This window comes from Miniopterus schreibersii, assembly GCF_964146895.1.
Source record: "Miniopterus schreibersii genome assembly, chromosome: 17".
NCBI classification, from domain to species: domain Eukaryota; kingdom Metazoa; phylum Chordata; class Mammalia; order Chiroptera; family Miniopteridae; genus Miniopterus; species Miniopterus schreibersii.
The window spans coordinates 32,805,662-32,832,063 of record NC_138117.1 but is presented as its reverse complement, the minus strand read 5'-3'; the positions used below and the strand labels follow the sequence as shown (position 1 = coordinate 32,832,063).

At 44.7% G+C, this 26,402-nt stretch overlaps 1 protein-coding gene across 1 annotated transcript; it reads right to left on the bottom strand.

Annotated features, from left to right (window-relative positions):
- Positions 1-1,619: 1,619 nt before the first annotated feature.
- CHMP4C (charged multivesicular body protein 4C) lies at positions 1,620-25,709 on the bottom strand. The gene is made up of 5 exons (XM_081117412.1): positions 25,359-25,709; positions 10,166-10,343; positions 7,917-8,031; positions 5,074-5,239; positions 1,620-4,901 (listed from the first exon to the last, which is right to left on the bottom strand). Exons 1-5 carry the CDS (start codon positions 25,546-25,548, stop codon positions 4,840-4,842), a joined length of 711 nt encoding a protein of 236 aa, XP_080973538.1. The 5' UTR covers positions 25,549-25,709; the 3' UTR covers positions 1,620-4,839.
- Between the last annotated feature and the right edge of the window lie 693 nt (positions 25,710-26,402).

Genomic DNA, 26,402 nt, shown 5'->3' with positions numbered 1-26,402 from the left:
AACTTCCTGTTGACTGGAGCTTGGGATAGAGATCATGGGTAGAAATATACCATTTTTTATTAAACTTCAATCCCCATACTAGCTCAGAGCTCAGAGTATAATATTTAGTAAATATTGGTTGCCCGAATGAATAAATTGATATATAAACTCCGTCATTACCCCAAAAATGATAGTTGAAGCTGTAATTTAAAATGAGATCTAAGAAGAATACAGGTGGAAGAGACAGCAAATAACTAAATTATGAAAAATATGGAAAAGAGTCACATTTGTGAGGCAGGAAGAAGACTGAGTCATCAAGAAAAGAAAGAGTTGGGATTATGGAAATACAGGACTGTTTGGAGGGCAATGGGTAGCAGGCTTTCAAGGAGTACGTGACACACGTATTAATATAGAGGGCATGTATAATTTGTACATAAGCATATAGGATCTACACACACATACATTTTATCTATTTATAGATGTATTTCATACGTAAAAGCAGTCAACTGCATACATGCCACTGTTTTGGAGGCATCTGAATTGGAATGTTTCTTGGCTGCTGAAAGGGAACACATAATGCTCCTGATGCCCTAAATAATAGAGTATATATAGCCTTCAGGAGCCTGTGAATACCAGGAATTTGAGGAGTGCCATTCATAATCGGAGGCGTTGCCTACTTGCTCAGTGTTTGGACGTCTCTCTTCTAAACAGCAACTTCACTGCTTTGCCTTATCTGTACTCCCATAATGTAGGTGAAGTCATTTTCTCCTGGAAAATAGCCCAAATGTCTTGTACGCAGTGCAATAAAACCTCCAGTAAGCCGAGAAACAAATGATGCAAAGTGGATTTGAAGTTGGAAGAGGATTTTTCAGCTCTTTTAAGAAATGCTCTCTCCAGCAGAAACATTAATATCTGTCTTAAATTAAGGGGACAGAAGAAAGGAAGGAGGGAGATGAAATAAAAATGGACTCACATTCCATCGGTTTGTTCCCTAGGGCCATGATGTAATGGCACCAACATATCGGCTTTGATTTCTGGTTTTCCCTTCCCCCCCCTTTCTTCTGGTTCGGATTGCTAACTTTGACGCAATACCCAATTTGTTTTCACGAGACACTTACCACTGCGTTGCATAAAAGGTTTGCTGTTCCAATTTCTGCTCAGTACACGGCGCTCAGGCTCTACATTTGCAGAGAACGAGAAGGTGCTGCGGTTCCGATTTAATTGTTCAGTGGGAGAGTGGACACTATCGTTCGAGGTGGAGCTGTCAGGTTCGAGGTGGCAGTGTGCACCCCCCTTCCTCGGGGAGGGGCCCCTGGGTTTTGCTTTAGCAAACCTGCCTTCCCGCTTCTCATTCATGAGAGTCCTGGTGACTGACTCAGGTAGTTCCACGAGCGGAGCTCGGCCCCGCAGATGCGCGGGCTCTGGAGCCTGGCTCTGGAGAACAACAGCTGTTCACTTTCCTGACAGCTGCCGAGCCCCTGGATCTGGCTGCGTGAGCTCCAGAGCTTCTCTGGTCTCTGAGCATCCTCAGATTTGCATTTTCAGCATTTCCAAATCACTTCCAAGAAATCCAAGTTTGCCTCGTAAGTTATTTTGAATGTGTATCTTACAGCCAAAAAGAATAAAAAAAACCTAGCTGATATACTGGAAAACATTTTATTTAAAAATACAAAACACAACAGAGTAGCTATTGAGTATTGCCCAAACAGATGTCCACCTGAGGTACTATGTGATGTATTGAGTACCAATCTTTAGCAAACATCCCAGAATTTACAACTTCTAACAGAGCTTTCCTATTCTAAGGGTGCCTTGCTGGAAACATCTTTAGATATCTGATTAATACCTTTATTCTTTTTAATGCCTCTTCAAGCTAAGGATGATTTACTGATTTACTTTTAAATCTTTTCTCTCTCGTGTTCCACTCTCTTTACTGTCAACAGAGTTGCAATATTATTTTATTTCAAAGCATATTTCTTTTCAAAATAAGATGTCACATTATGAAAATTTTCTTTTCTTTTTAACAACTTGGCACTTTAGTGCTTCAAATTTTCTGTGCACTCATGATAATGAGAAATCAATCTTCTTGCCCAAGGTTAACCAATAGAAATGTAATGTGAGCCATGGATGCAATGGTTAATTTCCAAGTAGCCAGGCTAAAAGGGTAAAAAGAAACAGCTGAAATAAATGTGAATAACATATTTATCTAACGCAATACATCTAAAATAACATTTCAACATGAAGTCAATAGGAAAGTATTAACGAGGCCTGGCCGGTGTGGCTCAGTGGTTGAGCATCGACCCATGCGCCAAGGTCGCCGGTTCAGTTCCCGGTCAGGGCACATGCCCAGGTTGCAGGCTCAGTCTCTAACAGGGGGCAGGCAGGAGGCAGCGTATCGATGTTTCTATCTCCCTCTCCCTTGCTCTCTTCGTAAAAATCAATTATAAAAAAGCATTAGTGAGATAGTCTATGTTCTTTTTAAAAGAGGTCTTTGAAATTCCAAGATTTGGGTCCCAGGGTTTTATTTTAGCTGTTTTGTTGCTGTTACTTGTTAGCTTTTATATTCTTTTAAGTATCAGGGGTTTTGTCCTGGGATGCAGTTAGGTGACTTGGAACCATTTCATTCTTTTGAAGTTTGCTTTTAAGTTTTTCAGGGTGGGCACAGAACAGCCTTTGGTGTGGGCATAATCGGAACCTCACTACTGAGGCAGTGCCCTTCTGAGGACTCAGTCTGATGCTCCCTGGATGAGGAGGCCTTTCCACCCTGGGTAGTGGGAACACAAACTCTTTTGGCCCTGTGAGCTCTGGGACTGATCGTCTACTTCTTCCTGGTGGTTCTTCTGGTCCTTTCCTGATACATGTACGCAAATCGGTACTCAACCAAATTGTCCATCTGATGGGACCCCTCGGCCCATCTGGTCTCCACAGTGCCCCCTCTCTCAGACCACAGGCTCTCTCTGGGCTCCCCTCCCCTGTGAAGGCACTGAGCTGGGGCCTTTACTGGCTTCTCTCTCAGGAATCAGTCTAGCATGCCTGCTGTCCAATGCCTGGAAACTGTTGTTTCATGTACTTTGTTCAGCTTTGAAGGAAGGTCAATCAGGTTCCTGTGATGGCCCAAAAGATGTAAAAACTTGATCTCTGTCCATTTACTAAATATTTCCTGAATGCCTCCTGTGTACGAGGAGCTCTGCACAGCTCTGCGGTTACGCTTTTGAACTGAAAGAGATACAGCTCAGCCCTCGTGGTCACCACAGACCGCGGGGAAGAACAGTGGTAACTGAGTAATAATTCAAGTAAAGAGCAGTAGGAGCCCTGACAAGGTGATAGGAGAGAAAGCAGAGTGCTGTGGATGCATGCGACAGGGAGACCTGATTTCACCTCTGCCATCAAGAAAAGTTTCCCAAGATAATGGACATTTTAAGCAAGATTTAGGAAATAAGGCAGATTTGGTAACTGTGTTGTGCAGGATGAGAAGACTGATAAGAAGAATAGCATATGCAAAGGGCCTGTGGCAGGATTGCACCATTAGAGGTCAAGTCCAGCCCTTAGACTTTCCAAAGAAGACACAAAATTTGGGAGTTTGAACCAGAACTCCTATCTCCATGTCCAGTGTTCTCTCCATTTCACTGTGTTGCTAAGTGAATGTAGAGAACACTGGAACATTTAATATAATGACATTGTCATTTTATGGTCCATGACATATTATGGGCAATACATAATTTTGCAACATACTGTCATTTAAAAATAATCATGGCCAAAGTGTCATTCAAAATATACTTTCAATTGTCTATATTTTTAATGTATTTACAAGAACTATGCTGTAAAGTGTAAATTAATGTACAAGAGAGCACAAGACAGCCCTAGCCAGCTTTGCTCAGTGGTTAGAGCATTGGCCTGTGGACTGAAGGGTCCCGGGTTCAATTTCGGCCAAGGGCATGTACCTTGGTTGCTGTGGGAGGCAACCAATCGATGTGTCTCTCTCACATTGATGTCTCTGTCTCTCTCTCTCTCTCTCTCTGAAAAGCAATGAAAACAATAGCCTCAGTGAGGATTAAAAAATAATAATAAAAATAAAAGAATTTATTTAAAAAAAAAAATCACAAGACAGACAAGAGTAAACACACTCAGCGGCTGAAGCAGTGTCATAGTGTCCCTGGGAACTCGCACAGCTCCCTAAGTGGCTGAATCACACTTGGGAGATTCTCGCTCAGCGGTGGGACCTCTTAGTGCTCTCAGACATTCGGGGAAATGCATCATTGCTCCATTCCAAGCTTAATTGGCATAATAAATGTCGATTAAAGATCTTTTAAGATTTTAAACGGCCAAACTCAAGTGAAACTCTGTGTGATAGACTCACAAAGGACTTGTCCATGTGAAGTCTCTCCTACCGAGACGGTGCATTTCCATCTCCCATGGGCCCAACCGTCGGTGACATGGACACACACATGTGCATTTGCACAGAACAGAAAGCCACTCTCCCCAGCTGTGGTAGATGCATCGCTCTTCAATGGCTTATAAACGGTTATATGCTTTATACATGAACAGACTTCTGTTTCCTGTTAACAAATACAGAGGGAGCACCGGCTATGTCTCAGGACTGGGATTAAGTGGGGAGCAAGGCAGAGGCCCCCCTGTCATGCAGGGGGGGTCTCCCTAGATGCCACCTGGAAGCCCCTTTCCCCCCCTGCTTCTGTCTGACGTGACTCCTTTCCTTAACTTTTACTTAGGAGGCTGAAAAGACAATTACTCATCCAGTATAAATATAAAACAGGGTCTCCGTTAACTTCTGAACTTGGCAAAAATATTTTTTTATGTCCTATGTACAGCTCATTGATTTAGGTGTGAAGAAAGTTTTGTTTTAATTTAAGTCGCCCAAGCTGCCAACTGTTTGATGTCGTCGTCTTCTTCAGCCCTCCTGGAAGATGCTGGAACATAAAATGGATACAAATTAGCAACTGGTGACACTCACACTTTAGCATAGAAAACAGGTATGAATTATGTATAAAAATGTGTATATTTATGGAATAAAAAGCAAGTGCTAACAGGGACACAGGCCAGGCTATTATTTTGGGCAACTGTGTAGCGGAGGGGACACACCTGCTCGGGTCCTCTGCACCGTGGACGAGGTGCCCGGCACTCTACCTGACGGCCTGTCTGGCTGTGCCGGGAGGGAGGAGGCAGGCACACTTGGAAGTCGGACATCTGCCATCTTCTTATTTAATTCTTCCTGCTCCAGCTCTTCCAGCTCTGCCATCAGCTCATCCTGAACACAGCAGGAAGAAAGAGTTGTGGAGTTAGCGTGGCGAGCACTGGGTTCCCTCAAACACAGGAACAAGCACATCTGCTGCCCAGTTGATATGTGAGAACCAAGTGAAATGGAGTATTTATTTTAACACTAAGTCTTTTTTGCAACACTGAGCAATGATTAAAAATGAATATTTTGGGTTGTTCAAATTTGTCGTAGCTAATCTTATAATACTTCGGTAAACTGTTATTCGAGTAATTTGTGCTAGCTGAATATAACACCTCCATAGTTTCTAGGAAATTTACACCTTGCCTGTCTTTTTTCCAATGCATCTTTTCTTTTCTACTGTGAAAAATTAAGAATCTGCGAGCCCGGCTAGTGCTGCTCAGTGGCTGAGCATCGACCTAGGAACCAAGAGGCCAATGGTTCGATTCCCAGTCAGGGCACATGCCGGGGTTCTGGGCTCGACCCCCAGTCGGGGGTGTTCAGGAGGCAGCCGATTGACAGTGTTTCTATCTCTCTAACCCTTTCCCTTCCTCTCTCTCTAAAAATCAACAGGAACATTAAAAAAAAGAATATGCGAAACCTTAATTGGTGGAAATAAATATTTTCACTTGGGTTAATGTTATTAAAAATAAGTGACAGGTATGGCAAAAGCACACGTGCAGAAAGTAAAAAGAATCACAGGTACTTTGAGTCCTTTGTTAAATTACTAAAGCCCATACGTGTTTGGGTTAAGTAAACTTCAACCCAAGGTAGGCACACTGTGTTTCTTTCTTTTAGCAATAGCCTCAGAGTCTGGGTTAATCCTTAACTACTCTCTGTCCCAAGAACCTTAGATTCGCAAGGCTAGTTGGAGACTTTGAGTGTAAGTTGCCTCTGACAGACAGATGACTTGTGGTAGAACAAGTCTACTGGGCTCCAAGGGTCCTCAGGTAGAGTCCAGCCCCTGAGAGACGCCAAGAGTCTAAACTAAATTTGCCATCATTATAATTCTGAGTTTGTCTCCATTAGAAATGACCTAAGACACTCTCATAATTAACCAAGGAAAGTCTTCATTTATGGATTCATGCATCATTGAAGAAATCGATTGAGAGCTCACTCCTGGCCAGATATGGAACTCATATCTGGGGGTGCAGAGTTCAACCAACAGTCCCGACATTATCCTACATTAAAATGAGAGAAATAATACTAGAGACCAAGAGAGGAGGTATGTAAGCCAACTGCAACATTTGATCATGACAGTGTGGATCAGGCAGGAAGCCAGCTGAAGGATTGTCTGACCACTGTGAAATCTACTTCATGGAAAGGAAACAAAACAGGAAAGTACGTGTGGAATAGTGTGATCCGCAGAGCTGTGTGCTTTATGGTTATCCACGGGCTATGTGAATAGACTGTCCGGAATGATTACTCTAGTGCCCTATCTCTGCTCTAAAACAATCAGGAACAAATATAGTAAATGCAGTCATAGCAGAACACACTGTGCTACACAGAGCACGGGCCCAGAATTGCCCGGAGTGCTTGGTAGTTATCGACAGCACTGCACAGATATTGATATTTTCGGTAGCAAATAGGATGACAGGATCATCACCTCCTCCCTCATTTTCAGACTTCAGGTACACAACACTTATTTGTTCATTGATAAAAGAATTTTAGAATTTAAGAAACTTTAGAGATAAGCTAGTGAGCCAGTCATGTTCATTTTATAGATGGGAAAACGAAGGGTCAGGAAAGTGAAGGGACTTCCAAAGGTAACAAATGCAGAGCCCCAACGTCACGAGCCCGGGGCCCTATGGTGCCTGTTAGTCTAACCAGGGTGGGCAAACTTCAAAAAGCCACACAGCATTAATTTAGGCTTAGCAGCCCCCACATGGTCTCCGCAACAGCCTTCTCTGTTGCTATTGTTGTTGATGGTGGTGTTTTCTGCAATTCATTAAACAGACAAAAACAGGCCTGGGAAGGATTTGACCTGAGAGCCAATTTTTCCAACTGTTGAACTACACCATTTTTAAAAGTTGTTGATGCCCAAGTTTCATTTTCTCGGATCCCGTGGAACTACACCTTCCTTGCTAGATGTTACGTCTTTATTACCAGGCAGATGCAGGAGTCAGAGTCCTCGCTGTGCTGCTCTGAGAACTGGAAACGTCTCCACATCTGTACTAGTTGGTGTGTGTGCTGTGAAGAGAACAATGGGAATTCCCGGGAGACGCCACCACTCTAAGGAGAGCCTGTCTGAGTGGACTGATGAATCCAAGTGGAATGTGTGTGCTGACAATGCCCATCCACATTTACTTTGTTTCATAGCCTAACCTCCGATTTCACAACCACAGGGCGTGCCATGTCCGTGCCTGCAGGGCGGCGGCCTGTTTGCTCTGCCCAGATGTGCAGGCGCTGCCCCTCCTGGTAATGGGCCAGTTAGGCTCCACCTCTGAAAGCCTCGAACTCCACAGAACCACGGGCTGCTCTTCCTTACAAGCTAGGAGCTTAATTAGGGGGCTTTTGCAAAAGTGTATTAACCTTTCCTTTAAATCGGAGCTCCCAACACTTCATTTCCCTCTTCAGGATGTTTCTAGCAAGTATCATTTACTCTTTGATGATACGTAAGGAAATTTATAGGGAGCCCTGTCTGCTGGGGATGGCGGGAAGCTGTCCTTTTCAGCACATGGCGCTCCATTCTTTACACCGCGTCACCCACCTCATCAAAGTCATCGCCAAATCCAACCCGCTGAGAAAAGGCTTCTGAGATTTCTTGGGCGACATCCTGTTGCTCTGTGATTTCTTGCATCAAATCATCTATTTTGTTCAGGTCCCTGGGAAGTAATATTTTGTGGAAACATTTTAGAATCTTTAAAATTATGCATTTAGATATACTCCCACCTGAACAGAAATGAGTCAATTTAACATAAACTCTTAGTTATTTCTGCAGGGTAACAAAAATTCCCAATAATAATGTATATCAACTTTAAAAATAATTTGCATTTCAAAAAAAATAATAATCCTGTAGAGGCACATGTATCTTAAATATTAAATAAATAGCCATTACATTTGGGAGTCACTAACGAGCAAATTATTTTATAATTTACAATATTTGTAGACCCATTTTAAAGTTTTGTCTGGTAGGGCATATGTAGAATTTAAATATACGCGACTGTGTATCAACTCTGCAGGAAATGGTGCCGCGGGCCCCAAGGGACCACCACGACTGAGAGGAGCCAGGCAGCTCTCAGCCGCCGGCACCTCCAGCAGCCCTTCGTGGAAGCTGAGTTCTGGAACAAGGGGCCGTTTTCCAGAATGCCTGGCAGCTCTGAGATCCTGACTCCCCGGGCCTGTCCCAGGAGGACCTGCTCTCCTGGGAGATTACGGGTGAAGGCGAACGAGGCCTGGGAAGCCCTCAGAAGAATCAGCAACTTCAGCCAAGGCGTCTGGTAGCCACAGGCCCAGGCAGACAGCTGCTTCAAGGACAGTTTTTAGCCCCTGAGCCCCACTGGCCCCCGACCGCCAACCTGAGCTGTCAGAGCCCGAATGCCAGGATCTGGAAAGCATCTGAGTCGTACCCCCAGCTCTGAAACTAGGCCAAACTGATCAGATACCAGAAAATGACAAGTTTCCTCCTTACCAGGCAACCTAAACACTGACATTTTGATTCCCAGTGGAATAAATCTTTTGAAAGTTCCCCAGACTCTCTACGTGGAAAAAGCTGAGTATCTTCACGTATTATCATGTAGCTGTGAAAAAGACCCACTTTTACCATTCTCCTACCACCACTTACTCCCAGTTCTTATGTTTATGATAAGTATATAAGGAATTCATTTTTTAAAGGGAGAATGGGAAAGGTGCAGCTGAAGTTTGGGCCGGGGTGAATTTTTCTCAAAAGGACCACAAGCGATGGTACCGCCAAAGCACCGTGATGTTGTGCTGCACACCAGCACCAGCTTATAGCCACGGCAGAGGATTGTGACTCTGAGAGCGAATGGAATGATCTTTCTGCAGCTGTCAAAATGATGGTGGATCGTCAATGAGTTATCAAGGCAAGAAAATGTGAGCAAAGGTGTCTTCGCCTTCCCCAGCCTGCCCCTGGTCCACCTTCCCCACCCGTGGAAACATCTCTGCATCGCTCAGGTGCTCACCGATCTCGTGCTTGGTGGCTCAGATCTCACTGTCACGTTTACTCTCAGAAAACGGCCAGGTCCCAGGTACCGACTTCCGAGTGTGAACGTAAAGCTAGCAGTGGCTAGCCCCACCACCGCATTGAATACGGATTACTTACTTTATGCCAGGAACTGACATATGCCAGGGACATATGTCTGGCACCTCAATGAATGTCACGATAACCACAGGGAGTATTATTATCTCCAGTTTACAGACAAGGGAACTGCACACAGGTGAGGCAAAGTCATTTGTCCAAGTACAGTCGGCCATGCAACTGGGACTATAACCCAGAGAGTTTCACCCCCAAATCCATGCCCATAGCTATGATTCTGTCGATGGCTCCCATCCAGTGGGTAGAATCAGAGTCACCTGGGGAACCTGGTTAAAGACAGGAAGGGCCAGTCCCTACCCTTCTTCAAGGAGCCTGGGCATCTGAGGTCTCGTTTGTCGCTTTCCCGGTGGCCCTGAGTCCCACCACAGTTGGACAGCCACTGTTCTGTAGCCTAACACGCTCACAGATGCTGACATTTAAAGCTTTTTTAAATTATATAATGAAAAGTTACAGGTGGAGTGTCAGACAATAGTGACGCAACTGGGAAACCTTAAGGGTGAAATGAATGTCTGTGTTTTCAAGGTTTGGTTTTGTTTTCTGCCACTGCGCCTTCTAACCTTTCTCGAGGGACCATTCCATTCTGACATGTCCTCAAAAGGACAAGCCCATTCCTGCCGAAACCATCCTACGGCTCTCACGACTCCGAGGGCGTCTGTGGCTCAGGGGGACACGGGGCCACTCACATGTTCTCGTGGACCGCCCTCATGGCCCGGGCCGCCAGGCCCATGTTCCTGAGCACCTCGGCGTTGGTGTGGGAGTTCTCCAGGGCCTCCCGCTGGAACTCGATGGTGGACAGGGTGCCGTCGATCTGCGTGAGCTGCTTCTCAAACCTCTTCTTTCTCTTTAGTGCCTGCAACGCAGCTAAATAAGGGAGAAGCCACGTTTATAAGGAGAGAGCACAATCACTTACTCAAGAGACACTGGCTCAGCACCAACTGGGGACTTGGCACTGTTGGTACCTACAGACAAGGGGAGACCAGGCAGAGTGGAGAAACTCAAGGTGGGGTCTGTGCCTCCATCGCCAGGCCCTCAAACATTTTCAATGTTATTCTTTTCTTCCCAAGACCTGGCAAGTGTCAGAGGATGGAAGTCCACTTTCACATTCCATAAAATAGACCAGAGAAACTGGATTAAAAAAATAGGCATAAAAATGTGAGTAGAAATCACGCATTAGAAAAATAAAACTTCAGAGGGAGAAAGGTTTTTGATGACTGTTTATTCTAGCCCTGCTTCCTTATTTCAAAGACAAGTTCATGGAGACCTGGAGAAGTTACATGACTTGTTTGAAGGTAAACAGTGAGCAGCCATCCAAAACCCAGGACGCCGAGCTGCATGTCGTGGTCAGAAATGACTATGGGCTGGCCAGTAAGGTTAGACCGAACTACGAGAGCCCATGAAGGCGTTGCCCTCAGAGAAATGGTATCTAAGCACCCTGCCATTAGCACTTGAACAAAATAACCTTATTAACTCCATTCAGAAATCACAAAACTAACAGACTTCTTTTGACTATGACCTTGGAAGGCGCCCAAAAACAGGCCCTAAAATGTGATTTGTGATAAGGCATTTGGAGCGAGTACAGGAAAAGAGCAGCCAAGGGATGTTGCTACGAAGCTAATTAATGGAATTGGCAAAAGAACTCAAATAGGTTAATGGTTTGGGAGTGAAATGTAAGTTTTCCAACAGATTTCTGCGAGGCTCTTTTCTAACTCAGTTTTGGTCAATTTTTTCTTGTAATTCCAATAGGTTTGGTTTATCTGTTCCAATGCTTTTTGTTTGGTGCACAGAGGCCCATAGTCATTGTACTTTCTTGTTGGGTTTTATTGGGGATCAACACGAAACATTACTCTCTGTCCCATTCATCCTTTTTGCCTTAAATTCCATTCTGTTTTTTATTTAAGTTAACATTCTAGCTTTCTTTTTGTTATAATTTGCCTCTAATAATTTTATGGGAACCTCTATTTCAAAAGTGTTTTATATTTGCTCTTTTTCAGTTCACTTACTACAGATAGCATATAGTTGGGTATTTGTGTGACTGTTTATAACCCAGTCAGATAGTCTCTATCTTTTAATGTGAGAGTTTATCTTATTCTGATTTATGGTGATAACTGATATGTCATTTTTGGTGTGTTTTCTTTGTTATATTTTTTGTTTTCTTCTCTTTATGTAGATTATTCAAATTTTCTTTGTACATTTTCCCCTTTAATTTGTTGGACAGTTACATATACTAAATTTATTCTCCTAATGAATACCTCTGTATTTAAAATATACACATGCAACTAAACTTAAGTTTTCTATTCATGTTAAAAATTAATCAGTATATAATTTATTGTTCCCTAAAAGATTCCTTTCCCACCCCAAACCTTCCCATGTTTGATTAAAATAACCTGCAATTTTATTACTTCTAGATGATTACTAGTTGTTTTTTATTATCTTTTTAATTTTTCAGGAAATTTTTCTTAGCAATTGCATTAAGCTTGATAGACACAATTTCAAAAGTTATTTGCACTCAACTATAATGTTTGCTGATTTATTTCTTACTATTGCTTCTGTTTCCTACATTGTCCTTTCTTGGATTATTATTTTTTTTATTTTATCAAAATAAATCTTGGAAGTTTTTTTTTTTTTTCCAGAAAGGGTGCATAGATATAAATTCTCTAAATTTCTATAGGTCTGAAAATGTCTTCATTTTGTTTCAAACTTGAATGATAGTTTGAATTTTTACAGAATTCTAGGTTCAGAATATTTAAAAATTTCTAAGACACTATTCTATTGTTGTTGGGTAGCCAGTATTTCAAAACTTTGATAGTAGTGTTCCTCTCATCTCTTTGTAGATAATCTGTTTGCTTGTTTCATCTCTGCAAATGTTTAAAATTTTCATTTTTAACTTGGACTTAGAAAATTTCATGAGTATAGGGTTAGGCACATGCCTTTTTTTTTCTTTTTTCAAGTAAACATTCATTAGGTATTTTTATTCTGAAGAGTCAGATCTTCCTTTGTCTTATGGAAACTGTATTCCTTAATTTATTACTTCTTTCCCCTCCATTATTTCTACTTTCTTCTGAAATTCCCATTCATTGTTATATTATTATCCACACCATGACCCCGCCCAAACCATTCTCTGCTTCTCTCCTTTGAAATCCCTGTACACTGGGCGCTAGGTGCCTTGGGTCTGTTCTTCAGTCCATCAACATATCACTCGTTTTGTTCTGTGTGCTGGGAGAATTCCTTAGCTTTATATTCCAGATCACTAACGAGTCCTCAGCTCTATTTATTCTTTTCTTATACCCTATTTATTTTTAATTATGTTTCTAATTCCTAAGAACTTTTTCATCTAGCTGTTCATTTATATGGCAGCCATTCTTGTCTTATAACACAGTAGTCTCTGGAACCTCCCTGAAGATGCTAATGCAAGCTTTGTTTTTAACATTTTTTTATTTCTTACGTTATCTCTCTTCCCTTGGGTTCAGCTGTTTACTTTGCTTATCTTGATGCTTCTCTTTCAGGCAATCACCTTTCCTCGAATTCTTCTGATCTTGTGTTATAGGCTCATATGTATAAATGAACGACTAGAATAGTCAGTCTGTGGAGATGGGCCTCTTGTAGTTACATAAGTGTGTTCCCATGGGCCTCTCTCTGGAAAGGGAAGGCTGCCCACGGCTCTGTAGAAGGATTGGGGTGTGCCAGAAGGCAGGCAGTCTTCAGTGGGCAGGGAGCAGGCAGACAGGCTGGGGGTTCCTACAGTTGCCAAAGAAGGGCTTTCATATGAGTGGTGGACACTTTTCTGAGCGATAGCTTGTCTTCCCCACCCCTCCCTGGCCCGTGGACTGCGGAGGCTCTGCCCTGCTTCCCTCTCCAGATGTCACACCACCGTTTAAGTTCTTGCTGAACAGCACTTACACTTTATTTATAGAACAGTTTCTATTTGTTTAACCTTTCCTCTAGGAAAGAACAAAAACAATTTTTTTAAAGTCATCTGGCTTAAACGCCTTGCTACAATCTCACTCTGCGGAGAGGCTCCTCGAGCTAGTGATCAGAGCTGTGAGGGTTTTCTCCCCACACAGGGAGATGGCCAACTGGCCCCCGGAGCTAACACCCCACCTGCAGCCGTCCCCAGTGACTGCTGCATGCACCACACTGCGTAATAGTTATTTGTAAACTCTATTCCACTCCACCTCCCCCACACTAATTACAAGCCCTTGGAGGCAAGATTCTATTCTCCAGTTTCCCCCGTCCCTAGCACAAAATGCATAACCAAAACCAGCATTGATTAGCATTTGCTGTGTGCCAAGCCCATGTGCTTTATGTGATTTATGTCATTACTCTCACAAACTCCAAGAGCAGATATTATTACTGTCCTACTTTACAGAAGATGAAATGAGTGAACATTAAAATGAACAAATAGGGTAATTTTGTGCACATAGTATAATGACAACATGGTATAATAGAAAAAGTATGGTGTTCAAGGCCAGAGTGGGGATCTTTCTTCTATGACTTGGTAGATGTGTGCTCTTGGCTAAGTCACTTCCCTACTTTGAGCTCCAGTTTGCCCTCCTGGAAATGGTGATGTAATCCCCATCAGACTGGGTGACGTTTAAGAATTAAAGATAACTTATGGAAAACACTTTATACAGTCCCTGTGCATGGTAGGGTTTTGGCAACTAGATACTATTATTAATAACAGCGATTTACATAACATTCATTAATGAGACTGTGTATCTTATTTCTGAGACCACTGAGCAACAAGTTACCTGCTCTTTTCACCATAGCTCACCCTGATAGGAACATAATATTACGGAAACAGCTCCACACTTCAATAGGTACAGTACATAATGCTCTTTGAAAGAGTCTCCTAAGAAGCTAAACTCCAAATACCTGTCTCCACCCACGATACTCAGAAGCGGAATGTTTGAAGCGTGTCTCCTCCCAGTCTTGTCAGGCTGGCTCAGTGTCTACACTTGTTTGGAACCTACTGACACAAAAGAATTTTCCTTTTTTTTTTGAGAAAAATGTTGAAGTTTTCCACTAAAAAGTATGCCACATTTCCTAATAAGAACTAATTTTAGATTACTTTCTGAAAATCAAGAAATTCAATCTGCTAGAAAGGAATAGGCTTTGGAGTCACCAGATCTACATCTCAACCCAGCCTCTAACAATGAAAAACTGTGCCCACTGACCTCGGCCTGGGACCCTCACTCGTCTTAAGTGACTTCTCCCATTTGAATCACAACGACATCAACGATGTCTAGACGACAACACTGTCCTCTGGGGTCAGGTTGCGCACTTTCAAATCCAGGCTCCAACTGTCCAAGGCTCTGAGGCCTCCCTAAGTCGCTTACTGGAGAAATGGAGGTATAACTCATTCCGGTGTTGGGGCTCACCTGAAATAACATGTGAAGCATTCAGTGCGGTGCCCGGCACACAGCGAGTGACTGCTGAATGTTAGGGAATTCTGATCACCCCTCATCTCCTCCACAGGGCTGTCAGAGCCTCGGGTGGGAGCCCGTGGTATGGTGCCCACCCTTGCAAATGTGTGTTATTAATAATAATCAGACCTGGGTTGGGCACAGTTTTAAACGCTTATGTTAATATATGGTTTCTGCCCTTCAAAATGTTTGGGAGAAACTAGAACGTTCACCCAGAGTTGAGATTTCAACTTACACTATAATTACCACACCCCAAACTACAGAGCGGCCTCCAGGGAGCCAGGCAGGTAGCTCGGGGAAAGGACACGGAGAGGGGTAGGGAAATGGCCTTCTTTGTCTTTCACCAGTGAGACGGAGACACAGAGGAAGGTTTCTCTGCTATGACAATAGAAGATCGTGCAAGGGTGACGATAAACGGCAGTGACAGAGGCCCCAGTACCAGGAGCCCACAGGAAGAATGGGACGTGAGTGACTGGGGAACACAAGCCCGAGCTCGTGGAGGCAACACCCTCGGCTCCAGTCCACAGCTTCCACCCCACCAGAGAAGCAAGGGATCTGGATTTGATTGCAAACCCCCCACCCTGAAAAACTAATTTATGGTTTTCAAACAAAACCTTGTGTGAGCCCAAAACTCATGCTTCCTGCCTGGCTGGATCTGGCCCCAGGACACTTGACACCAGGCACAGTAAGCGTCTAGCAATCACTAAGATAAGAGGCTTCTGTTTCAAAGAGCAAGAAGTGTGCGGGAGGGGTCTCCCCGTGAGCGGCTTCTCCGTGAAACAACGATGCCACAGGCCCACCATGAGGTGCACAGGCTCTGACTTTGTTTTCTAATAAACAATTTTGGAAAGTAACGGGTGTGCTTTTCCAAAGACATGCAATAAATTCTGCAAATGGAGCATTGCTCCTGATTTGGCAAAGAGGGGCTTCTTTAGAGCTGTGTCACTTAACCTGCGCAGAAGGTGCAATTTAATCTTCCGAGCTCCAGTGGTTGCATTAAAGGCCCAGGTGAAACCTGGACGGCATTCTTCCTAAAACAAAGGGCTTTACTGTATTCCTTTGTGGTGGAGAAACAGCCAGGGGTGGGGTTGGTCTCCCCGCCTAACAGTGACTGTCCATCAGCAGTGGAGTCACAGAACAATGTCCCTATGTCCTGCTGCTGGGGGAGCCGTGAAGAGCCCTCGCTCCAGCCCCCCGAGGATTGAGATTGAAACTTAAGAACCACCCTCTTGACAACACCCAACCAGCCCCGTGCAACTCTGCCCCAGTGTGCTGCCAGAGGAAGGCTTTGGTCACTGATGAAAAATAGCAGAATAGCAGAAAAGTCTGGTAGTTTCACTGCTCAGATAGTGAGTAGGGCATCTTGGTTTTCAAGGTCAACCTGTTGCTCCTCATGCCCTTGGGGTGTGTACCGGTGCGTGTAGCAAAAAGCAGGAAGCTTTTAGGAACCATCTCATCCGTGAGCATACAGTCCTGTTTGTGACACAGGAAACGATGACCGATCCCCCCTCTCCTGGGCAGGGATGACCTTCATGGAAGGGCTAAAAGGCGAGGCTCGGAGGAGCAGTCTCAGTGCTTCAAATCCGTAGGTCACACGTAATGGGTCACATCGTCTTTAGCTTTTAACTGGGAAGCCTCACAGTCATGTTGTTTTAGGTGAGGAGTTTGAATGTAAGCCCCTTTCTTTCATCCAAATCGCTTCATTGATCAAACAAAACACTACTTTCTGTTTAGGGAAGTTTGGATTCGTTCTCAAAAAACACAATCTGAACACGCATCATCATAAGCATTTCACAAATGGAATGAAAACCAAAGTGTTTCAGAGTCACGGGTTAGATGGAAAGCTAGGGGGATGCTAGAAAATTCTAACATCATTTGGCCAGCACCACTCCGTATGAATTCCCCTGGTCCCCGTCACTTTTATAAACTATTACTTATCCATTCATTTCAGTCACAGGACAAAATGCACTAAAGATCTCCAGAAAGACAGCGAATGGACAGAGGAAACTAAGGTTATTTTCCAACGGAAACGGCGCTCCTGTCCTCACTGGAGACGAGGCAGTTCCTATGACCAGGACATTGCACACAGGTGCTCACAGCAGGTGGGTCACAGAGGGGACGGTCATGGCCTCCAAGTGCTATCACCCTGATTTGTCACAAAAGGAAGAAACGCTTACATAGAGGACATTTGAAATATCTGCTGAAATTCTTATTTCTTATAACCAACTGCTTCCCAGGTCAATCGCCAAGCAAGTAGAATTAACTTGTTATTAGAACGACATACCAAAGTATTAATTAAAATCCACTTGCTACTCTTTGTAAAAGCCCAATTCATGTTGGACACCAGGCAGAATATAGAGCTACTTGAATGAGTTTTTTACTTGCTACTAGTAGTGTTTGTGAGCCCACAAACTGGTGACTCTGAAGGCCTGCTATTGCCTAGAATGTAGGGAAAACCGTATGAAGATGAACCCAGCAATGTTAAGCAGAAAAATTCAGAAATAGTTGATTATGCTACAGGGTAGACACAAATACCTATGGATGTAATTTTATATTGTGCGTGTATGTGTATGTATATGTGTGTATATATGTGTATGTGTATATATGTATGTGTGTATATGTATGTATGTTTGTATGTGTGTGTGTTCTAGAACATGGGTTTATAGTCTACTTGTAAACAAGTATTTTCTGTTCAAGTGATGCAGTAACTACTACCACTGTGTTCGTGGCTTGCAGGGACTCCTGACAGCCAACTAACTATAACCCTGTAGCTCCTTTCCACTCTCAGTGCCTTTAACTGTATGAGATCCTATTATCGCCGAATCTCGAGAAGTGCACAGTTCTTATCCTCCCAATGACTACTACTATTTGAGATTCTTTATGAAGCAATTCCCCTTGAAATTGGTGGTGAACTATGATACTCTTTAATTTCTCAAGTATAAGTGGAAGAACAATACCCAATAAATCAAGAGAGTTTACATAAATAATATTTTTAAACTGTTCACAAAATCATAGGCTCTTGTGCATGTGACCTTTAAAATATGTATACATTGATTTAACATCCTAATTTTTTTCTTGCTGCAGTTTTTGAGAAATTTTGAGTTAGAATAATGTCTTTGTTCAGGCCCCAAGGTTATATTTACTTGCACACTATTTGCATAAAAATATATAAAAAGAATTGGTCATGTATATAGCACTGCCCACTGAAAAAGGCGCATGGAACAATGTTACTGCTGAGCAAATAAGACACACCCATTATGACCAGGTAGCACATGACCCTATGTGAAAGAACCAAAAAGATTCACTAGAAACTCATGTTAAAATAAAAAATAAAATGTCCTAAGTGCCTGTCAAATATTTGGTTGCATAATTTTATTCCTCTAAATTTATATGTAAGCCAAATACAAAGCTGTAAACTTTGTTTCATTTAAGTTCGATGGTTGGCATTAAACTTTAAATTTTAAATAAAGAATTTAACTTCTACTGTAAGGATTCCTGACTTTTAACAGAAAATAATCAACTTTCCTTTCTTGGAATTTAACAATCACCATTCTTGTTTGCTTGCTTTCGGGGTTTGTTTTGTTTTGAGGGTAGCAATGACCGTGCTGGTTTTGGAGTCACTAGATTGCTAGACTGAGGAAAGGCTGATGGAGGTGGCCCAGAGTGGATGGGTGTGGGGGCTCTTAGCCACCCTTCATCCCCTCCTTGGAAATACCCACAGGTTAGAAATACCTAGGTAAAGGGCTTAGCCATGGGCTGAAACGGCTCCTAGCAGAGCTCCTTGGGAGCTCTGACTGCTTTAAAACAGGACCATATAAACTCTAAGTCCCAAATATTCCCATAAGCAAAATAGCATAAATCAAGAAAAATTGTGTTTTTTGCTTAATGTAAATAATTTCCCAAAACTGTGATGCTCTATTACCCAGCTTTGTGGAATTTACATGAAGAAGAATAAATGAATGTTCTGATATTTACGACACTGCTCCACATTTACGAAGGAGAAAGCAAACCAGAAGTAAGTTTCATAGCACAAGAAACAGCCCCAATTACCCGTCTAGAAGTAGCTAGAACACGTCTGCCAGCTGTCAACACCGGCGCCACAGAGACGCAAAAGAATGCTTCTAGAATAGAAACACTCTACGCTCTAGTTTCTGAGGAAAAAGCAAAGAAGACAGTGGTAACTCGAAGCCAGTATGAGTTCACAGAGACAAAAAAAAATACCAAACTAATCTCATAGCTGTCTTCACTTGGGGCTCCTGTATGCTGACTTAGGGAAAATCCATTGCCCACCGCTGTCCTTCTAACCTACTCACATCAACATCATCCCCAAAGCTCTGGGTACCACGACTGTGAACCTCCTCCCAGATCTCTTGCAACAGAATTTTAAAAAGCTCTCCAGGTAATCTGGTGACTCTAACACACGATCAGCTCATAAACCAGCATTCGGGTGAATGTAGTTGGTTTTAGGACAATAATTCACAAGGTATATTGAGGGATTGTTAGAGAAAAGAGAAAAGGCTGGAAAAGTAAGACGGCCTGGGATGCAAATGTAGGTCAGCTGTACTCATAGCCCGGTGAGTAGCTGAACTCACTCAGCGCTGATCTTGTGCCTTGGCTGAATCGTAGGTGAAACCTCGCTGCTGTCACTCAGAGGTCATCTTGGACTGAGGTCCCTAGTGGCTGCCATGGCGCGATACCTTTGGTTCTGTCTTATGCAGTATATTTAACAGACTTTGACAGCCACGAAAAAGCTGCCGATCCAATCTGTGTCTGATTCAACTAAAAGAAACAGCTCATATGTAAGACAATAACATTAACATGTAAAAAATCTTAATTTTAAGACAACTAAAAATAAGATGATATTTCATAGAAATATATATAATAAGGGGGAGAGGGTCAGTCTGGCTGGGGTTTTTAACTCTTTCCAAATCCAATGGGGAAAGCAAGTGATAGGGCATCTGAATAAGCATATGTGACGAGGCTGTTTATAAGAACACAAGAGCTAGCAGGGCCCCCAGGCAGGTCGGTATCTAAGTGTGCCAGTGACAGCTAAGTCTGAGAGGATATTCATCTGGGCTCCAAGGGGAGAAGTTTTAAGAAAGTGATAGGGCTCCTCAGGCTGAACCAGGTGTGTGGGGTCCCCCCACCCTTGGGTGGGAGCCTGGGAGCTCCTGAGGTAGGGGAGGGAGTTGAGAGAGGGGGTCCCATTTCCATAGATGTGCCTTTTCCAGAAGAGAGAACACCCAGACATTTGGTTGTGCTATTGCCCCAGGAACAAGCCTCACTCTTTTCCCAGGCCCCGGAGTACAGAGTGTGGCACCAAATGATCAGGTGACTGGAGGCGCACAGAGCACTTTATTATGAGGCCTGGTTGGCTTTGAACCCTGGAGAACGCTGAGGCCCTTCGTAAGGGCTGGGGACATCAGTACCTGGGACCCTCCCTAAAGAAAACTCATTCAGGAGGCTAAGAAGGACCCTTCAGAAACTCCGAAACGGTACTTTGTTGATAAATAGAGGGGGAGGGTAGATTTTCCCCATCCAGGCCTGGGGGGGGGGGGGGAGCAGGAGTGAAGCGGGAAGAAAACAGGCCAGGCGCTCACTGTAGTGCTCATCAGAACCATGGAGTCACTTGTTCAAAATCCAGATTTCTGGACCTTGTACTCAACCTACAAAGTCAGAACTTTAAGGGGCTCCTTGCGGCTGTACATTTTAACAACCCCCCTCCAGGACATCTGATGCAGGTGACCTGAGGAGCCCATTTTGAGCAACTCTCTTAAGAAAGAAGGTCACCAGGTAAGTGATCTCTCCCAGGGGCACTTTGTCCTTGGGGACCTGCAGTCTGGGTCTGCCTCGTCACCTGAGCCACTCTCCTGCCCTTACCGCGTTGGCACTGAACTAACCGACACAGACGTGGTTCTCTTCACACAGAAGTCCTCAGGTCCCCAGTGTCCCATATTGCAGAATTCACCTCCCTGACAATGACAGTAAAAAGCAAACTCAAGAGCCCAAAGAGTTTCCAGCACTGAGATACGCCCACAGGGCTGTGCACACACTGCTCCCAGGATGGCGGCATCTGAGCCATGACCCTGAAAGCGAGTTCACCTTTGCCAACAAAATGCCCAGGCTACAGAGTGGCCTCTTACTCAAATAAAAGACTCTGCCTTGGGGTGTCACTCACTGAACAGACCCTGATCTAGAGGTGGAGTGGCCTCAGCACCAGAGGTTTGGGCCAAACTTGCTTCTTTCCTGTCCCAACCTCTTTTCTCTATCAGCCCAACAGCCTGAGGCCCACGATACCCCAGACTGGACACACCCTTTCCACATAATGACAGGTTTGGATTTGTTGCTCAGCCTGGGACAAGTAACAAGACCAGGCCGAGGGTGAGGGAGAGAGAGGCACCTGGGGTGGGAAATGAAGGGACATTCACCCTCAGGTCGCAAAAGGGGGGCCTAGGGGTCTCAATGGCCTCGCCCTAGACCCAGCCTGGGGAGGAAAGTTCAGCCCAGGAAGAGGTAACTGAGGAAGCTGAAAAGGTGGGGTGTGAACCCGAAACTTGGAGGTGTGACTGCCGTCCTCATATGTAAACAGTCTTCATGTCACCCAGGTGGAGTAGCTTTATTCCCTGTCATTCCACAAGACACAATTTGGGCCAATAAATGGAACTTAAGAGGAAGCCAATTTCAGCTTTACAAAAAAAGCTACTGTTATAACATTGGCTGATATTTATAGAAGACTGAATTAAGGGCTTCACACAATAATGTCATTAATCCTCACAACTCTGGAACCAACCTTATCATTGCCCTTATGCAGATGAGGAAACTGAGAATTAGGTCAAGGAAGTGATCTAAAGTTACCCAGTTTCTACACGGCAGAGCAGGGCTGCCTGCTTGGACGCCCAGGCTCTTAACTACAACACTAAGTCACTTTCTATCAAAGGTGAAAAAAATTGGACCAGGATATTATATTTAAGCAAGATCCCTATGACAATCTCTTGATAATATCATTATATATACATTTTAAACTCATACAGGAGGTTAGAACAGGGACCCTTAAGGTGTCCCATCAGTCCATGTGGCAGGAGGATTGCCCCCAGCTCCTGAGGCCACCAGCCAGTGAAGCATCCAAATATCATCAGTACCCATGGGTGCCATGCTATGAAAGAGGTGAGGAAGCCAGGTAAGACTACTGGGGACATGTCCTTCTGCCTCATTAACATGACTATGGATTTAGGGTCCTAATCCTTACCCCAGGACACACTTCAGCCACTTATATCAGCATCCATGGGGGTGGGATCCAGGCTTCAGGGGGCCTTTAATATACAGCCAGGACTGAAAACTGCTCTCGATGATGGTGCTCAGCAGGAGTAGAAAAATTTTAAGTGATATTTAAAGTTTGCTTTTCCACAAGCAGATTACTAGCTATAACGCAGGAGATCCGCATAGTCATCTGAATAAACTGCATTGGAGGATGTCTGACCTCTGAAGTTTCTAAGCAAATTACAAGTCTTGCTCCAAACCATTCCTCTTTTAGATCAGCAGGGCCTTGAGTATCACGGCCCTCGCACCAGCTTGGTGATGCAGACTGAGGATCTTTCTGGTAGATTGTGGGAACTGCCAAAGGAGCCTGAAGGGGGAAGAATTAGCTACCACGGCACAACCTTGCTACGCGCTACTGAGAAGGCACGTCTCAGACTAGGTTCTGCAGATACACTTATTAAATAAACATACACTGGCCGACAGGCAAAAAGCATTTCGCCAGCCTGTTCCATGAGCTCGGTGAAGTCCCAGCTCTGTCTCTTTAGGTTCAATACGCCGTGAGTGAAAGGCTCACTGAAGACACGGCGCAGTCACCTGGTGGGGTGCTGTGTGCCCTGTGGGAGGTGCGCTCCGTCAGAGGCCCGCCTGAGCCCAGGACTGGACAGGGCTTTGCATTGAGGTGGAGCCTCAGGAACCACCCTAATGATAACTTAGCTGTGCATCCAGCACATCGTTATCACCTGCTCTCACGTGGGGAGCATGGAAGGGTTTCTGAACTATTTTCGCCAGTCCACAAGTTCAGAACACCCACAACTTCCCCAGTGAGACCTATTTCTCCCATTTCCCCCCCATATTCAATTAATCTGGTTTCTTTTCTTCCCCCCCCCCCCATTTCTCCCATTTATTATGCTAGTTTGTCATTTTACCAAGAAAACCCATTTTGACATTCAGAGTGCTCTCAAGACTTCTGTCATTGTAGAGAGATAGACTGCTGAAGAATTTGTACTGGCCAGGAGTGTGGTGCTTTCTCATATAATACTAGCTGGCCACTCAACTAATTTTCTTGACACCGTGTCAGCTGGCCAGCCACCTCTCACTCTGTTATCATGTAAATTACAGCCATGACATGGAGTTACACAAGGTCCATTTAGTGCCAAGTATACTGGGCCTTATTATGTGTGTGAAAATATTTCCTGGTGGCTAATGGAAGCCTGTAACTATGTGTATATGAAGTTATCTGATTCATTTGGTGATGATGAAATTAACAATGTTTTCAAAGCACGGTCTGATTGAATTCTTTCCATAGTTCAGATTACAGATCATCTCATGCTAACCAGCCTCTTCCTATTCCCAAGGCTACTGTAGAACCAGGGCTGGGATCACACCAATAAAGTTCTCAAGGATAAATGACAAAGAGTAAATGGCTTTCTGACCCCAACTGATAATTTGCACTTGATACTGGCACCTCTCTGTAACTTCTCTGATTTGAGGAAGTTAGGCTGATACTCTTAGTTAGTGTTGTCTTTAATATTTTTGGTGTCTTTATCATAGCTACTCGTATACACTTTAGTGCATTGCCAATTGGAGAACATTGCTATATTTATTTTACATTTTTGTGTCTGAAAGCAAATCTATATTTTTACCACTTCCTAGAAGCAGATATTCAATTTTTTCAGAATTTTAAAAACCAATATTTACTGAGCAACCACTGTAGAAAAAGCTTTCTGCAGATCCAAATGGATAGCAAAACAAAAAAAAAGAAAACACTTGACTGGCACTAAGGAAAATGTCAGGTACATATCACACTGGAGAGGAGGCAGAGGAACAGAGTGGCCGATGAGTTTTCAGAAGCTCCGCTGGCATAGTCTCTCTGTAGAAATTGCCATTTAATAACCTCCAAAAATATTTTCAGGCATAAAGTAAAAATAGAAACCAGCACTTTACTCGAAAACAGACTATAATATGGTCAAAAGTTAGATGCAGCGGCAGAGAAAAATGAAACTTGGCCTTCTTATTGTTGGTAATAAGTGGGCACAAATGTATCAGTAGCATTTTTATGGAAGCAGCAGGGTCTTAAAGGTCAGCTCCAGGAAACATCATGCCTTTCCTGTGTTTAACAGTGGCAGCCCCACTGGGGTAGGGGAGGGGCGCTCGATCTCCCAAGGTTCTTTATGACTTAAGGAGGCAAGTTCAGGGTTTGGCGGTGAGGAGAGTCCTGTGTGGCCACTTCCATTTCTGAGTCTGCCACTGACCTCGAGATACAAGAGCAAATCCCTTCAACTTCTCACCGGGTTTTGTAAGTTTCATGAGTGCTGTTTAGATCTGTTCTCTATAGAGAGGGCTGTACACGGAAGAAACCAATTAACCTTGGCAAAGAATAAAGAGTTCAAGGTGCAATAAAAATGCTAAGTATCGCTATTGACTCAAAGTCCCTTGAGGGTGGCAAAAACCAGTGATAGGAAATTTAATAATTAATTCCCTGACTTTTTGTTGTTGTTATAATGTCTCAACTGCACAACAGCCAACTAAAGTCTCCAACAGCTGAGGCACCGGGTAAACCAGAACTTACTAGAATGTACTTCACTGGAGATTTACATGCAAGTTGAAATGTGTGATTCAACATACAGACACGTAGTAGAAAACCTGATATTTAGTGTTGAGGTCAGTGGGGCTGGACTGGGGTGCAGCCGGCCAGGAGCAAAATTTAAGGGGCTGCCAAAAATTTCAGTAATCGAGATAAATAACATTTTCATGCCGTATATTTAAAACTCAAAATGAATAGAAAAATAATCCATTTTGAACAAAATATCACATTTTTTAAAAAAAGAACTTAAAGAAGTGCTGTGTACAATACATAAGAGCCAGAATCCAAGGGGAGGGGGAATTAATAATACCAATCCTGTCTTTATTTAAAATGTTGATAATTTGTTCATCGTGGATATCCTGAGTTCATTTTGAGTTTTCAAATATTGTCTACAAATACTGTTCATCTTGGTCCCCCTGCCGTCCAGCTCCCTGCAGCCCCAGCGCTGGGGGGCAGCGCCAGTTCCTAGAAAGGCCCGGGGAGCGCACCTGGCGGCCCAGGGCAGGTGCAGGAGGGGGTGGGGGCAGGCGCAGTGGCCGGACCAGCCTGTCCCCAAGGCCAGCGCCGGAGGCAGGAGGTGGGAGCCCGCGCCCGCGGCCGGCTAGAGCCTACCTCGCTTGTTGTGCGTGCCGTGCTTCTTGGCCAGGCTGAGCTCTCTGTGGATGCGGTTTTCCAGGTACTCCTGCTTCTTGCCCAGCATCTCCTCCGTCTCCCGAAGTCGGGCCAGGGCCTCCTGGGGAGTGGGGGCCGCGCGGCTCTTAGCAGAGCCCCCCCGTTTAAAGAACTTGCCCAACTTGCTCATGGCTGGGGCCTGGGGCCGCCTGGGGCCCCGGGAGCCTGCTCCTCCTGGGTCTCGGGTTCCGACCTCAGACAGGGCGCTCCCGGGAATCAACAAGTCGTCAGAGCAGGTGACACGCCCTCCCGGCGCCTCCCGGAGCCCGCCCCGCCCTCGGCGCCGCGGGGCAGAGCGCGCTGCGGGCGGACGTGGCCGCCGGCGCCGGGCCCGGAGGTGGGGACCGTGGGAAGGAGCGCGCAGCTCCCGCAGGACCTTCGCGGCTTGTGGCTTTGTCCGGCTGGGGACGCACCGGGGTGGAGGGCGGCAAACCCATGTTCCAGGGGTCTTGTGGGGGCCCAAAAGCGTGCGTGTGAGTGTGCGTGCCTGTTTTCGTGTGCGTGTTTGTGTATGCGTGTGTGTGCGTGTGTGCGCGTGTGCGTGTGTGTGCGCGTGTGTGCGCGTGTGTGCGTGTGTGTGCGCGTGTGCGTGTGTGTGCGCGTGTGCGTGTGTGTGCGCGTGTGCGCGTGTGCGTGTGTGTGCGCGTGTGCGTGTGTGTGCGTGTGTGCGTGTGCGTGTGCGCGCGTGGGCTGGGACACCCAGCTCATCAAAACGCTTTGTTCCGCGCATGTGCTTGTGCGTTGCTGTGAGTGGGTGTGCACAGTGCCCCCGTACACAAGTGTCTGTCCTTGTGAACAGAACACGCAGGTGTGTCATTCTAGGTGTGTGTCCTGTGGGCATGAGTGTGCGCTCCACTGTGACGCAGGTGCGAGGACTGGCTTGCTCGAGGAGCAGCTGGTCTGACCGGGCCTGTCTCTGCAGATGAGGAATCTGGGCAGGGCCCTGTGTGCCCGGCTGCCGTGGGCATGGGTCATTTCTGCATC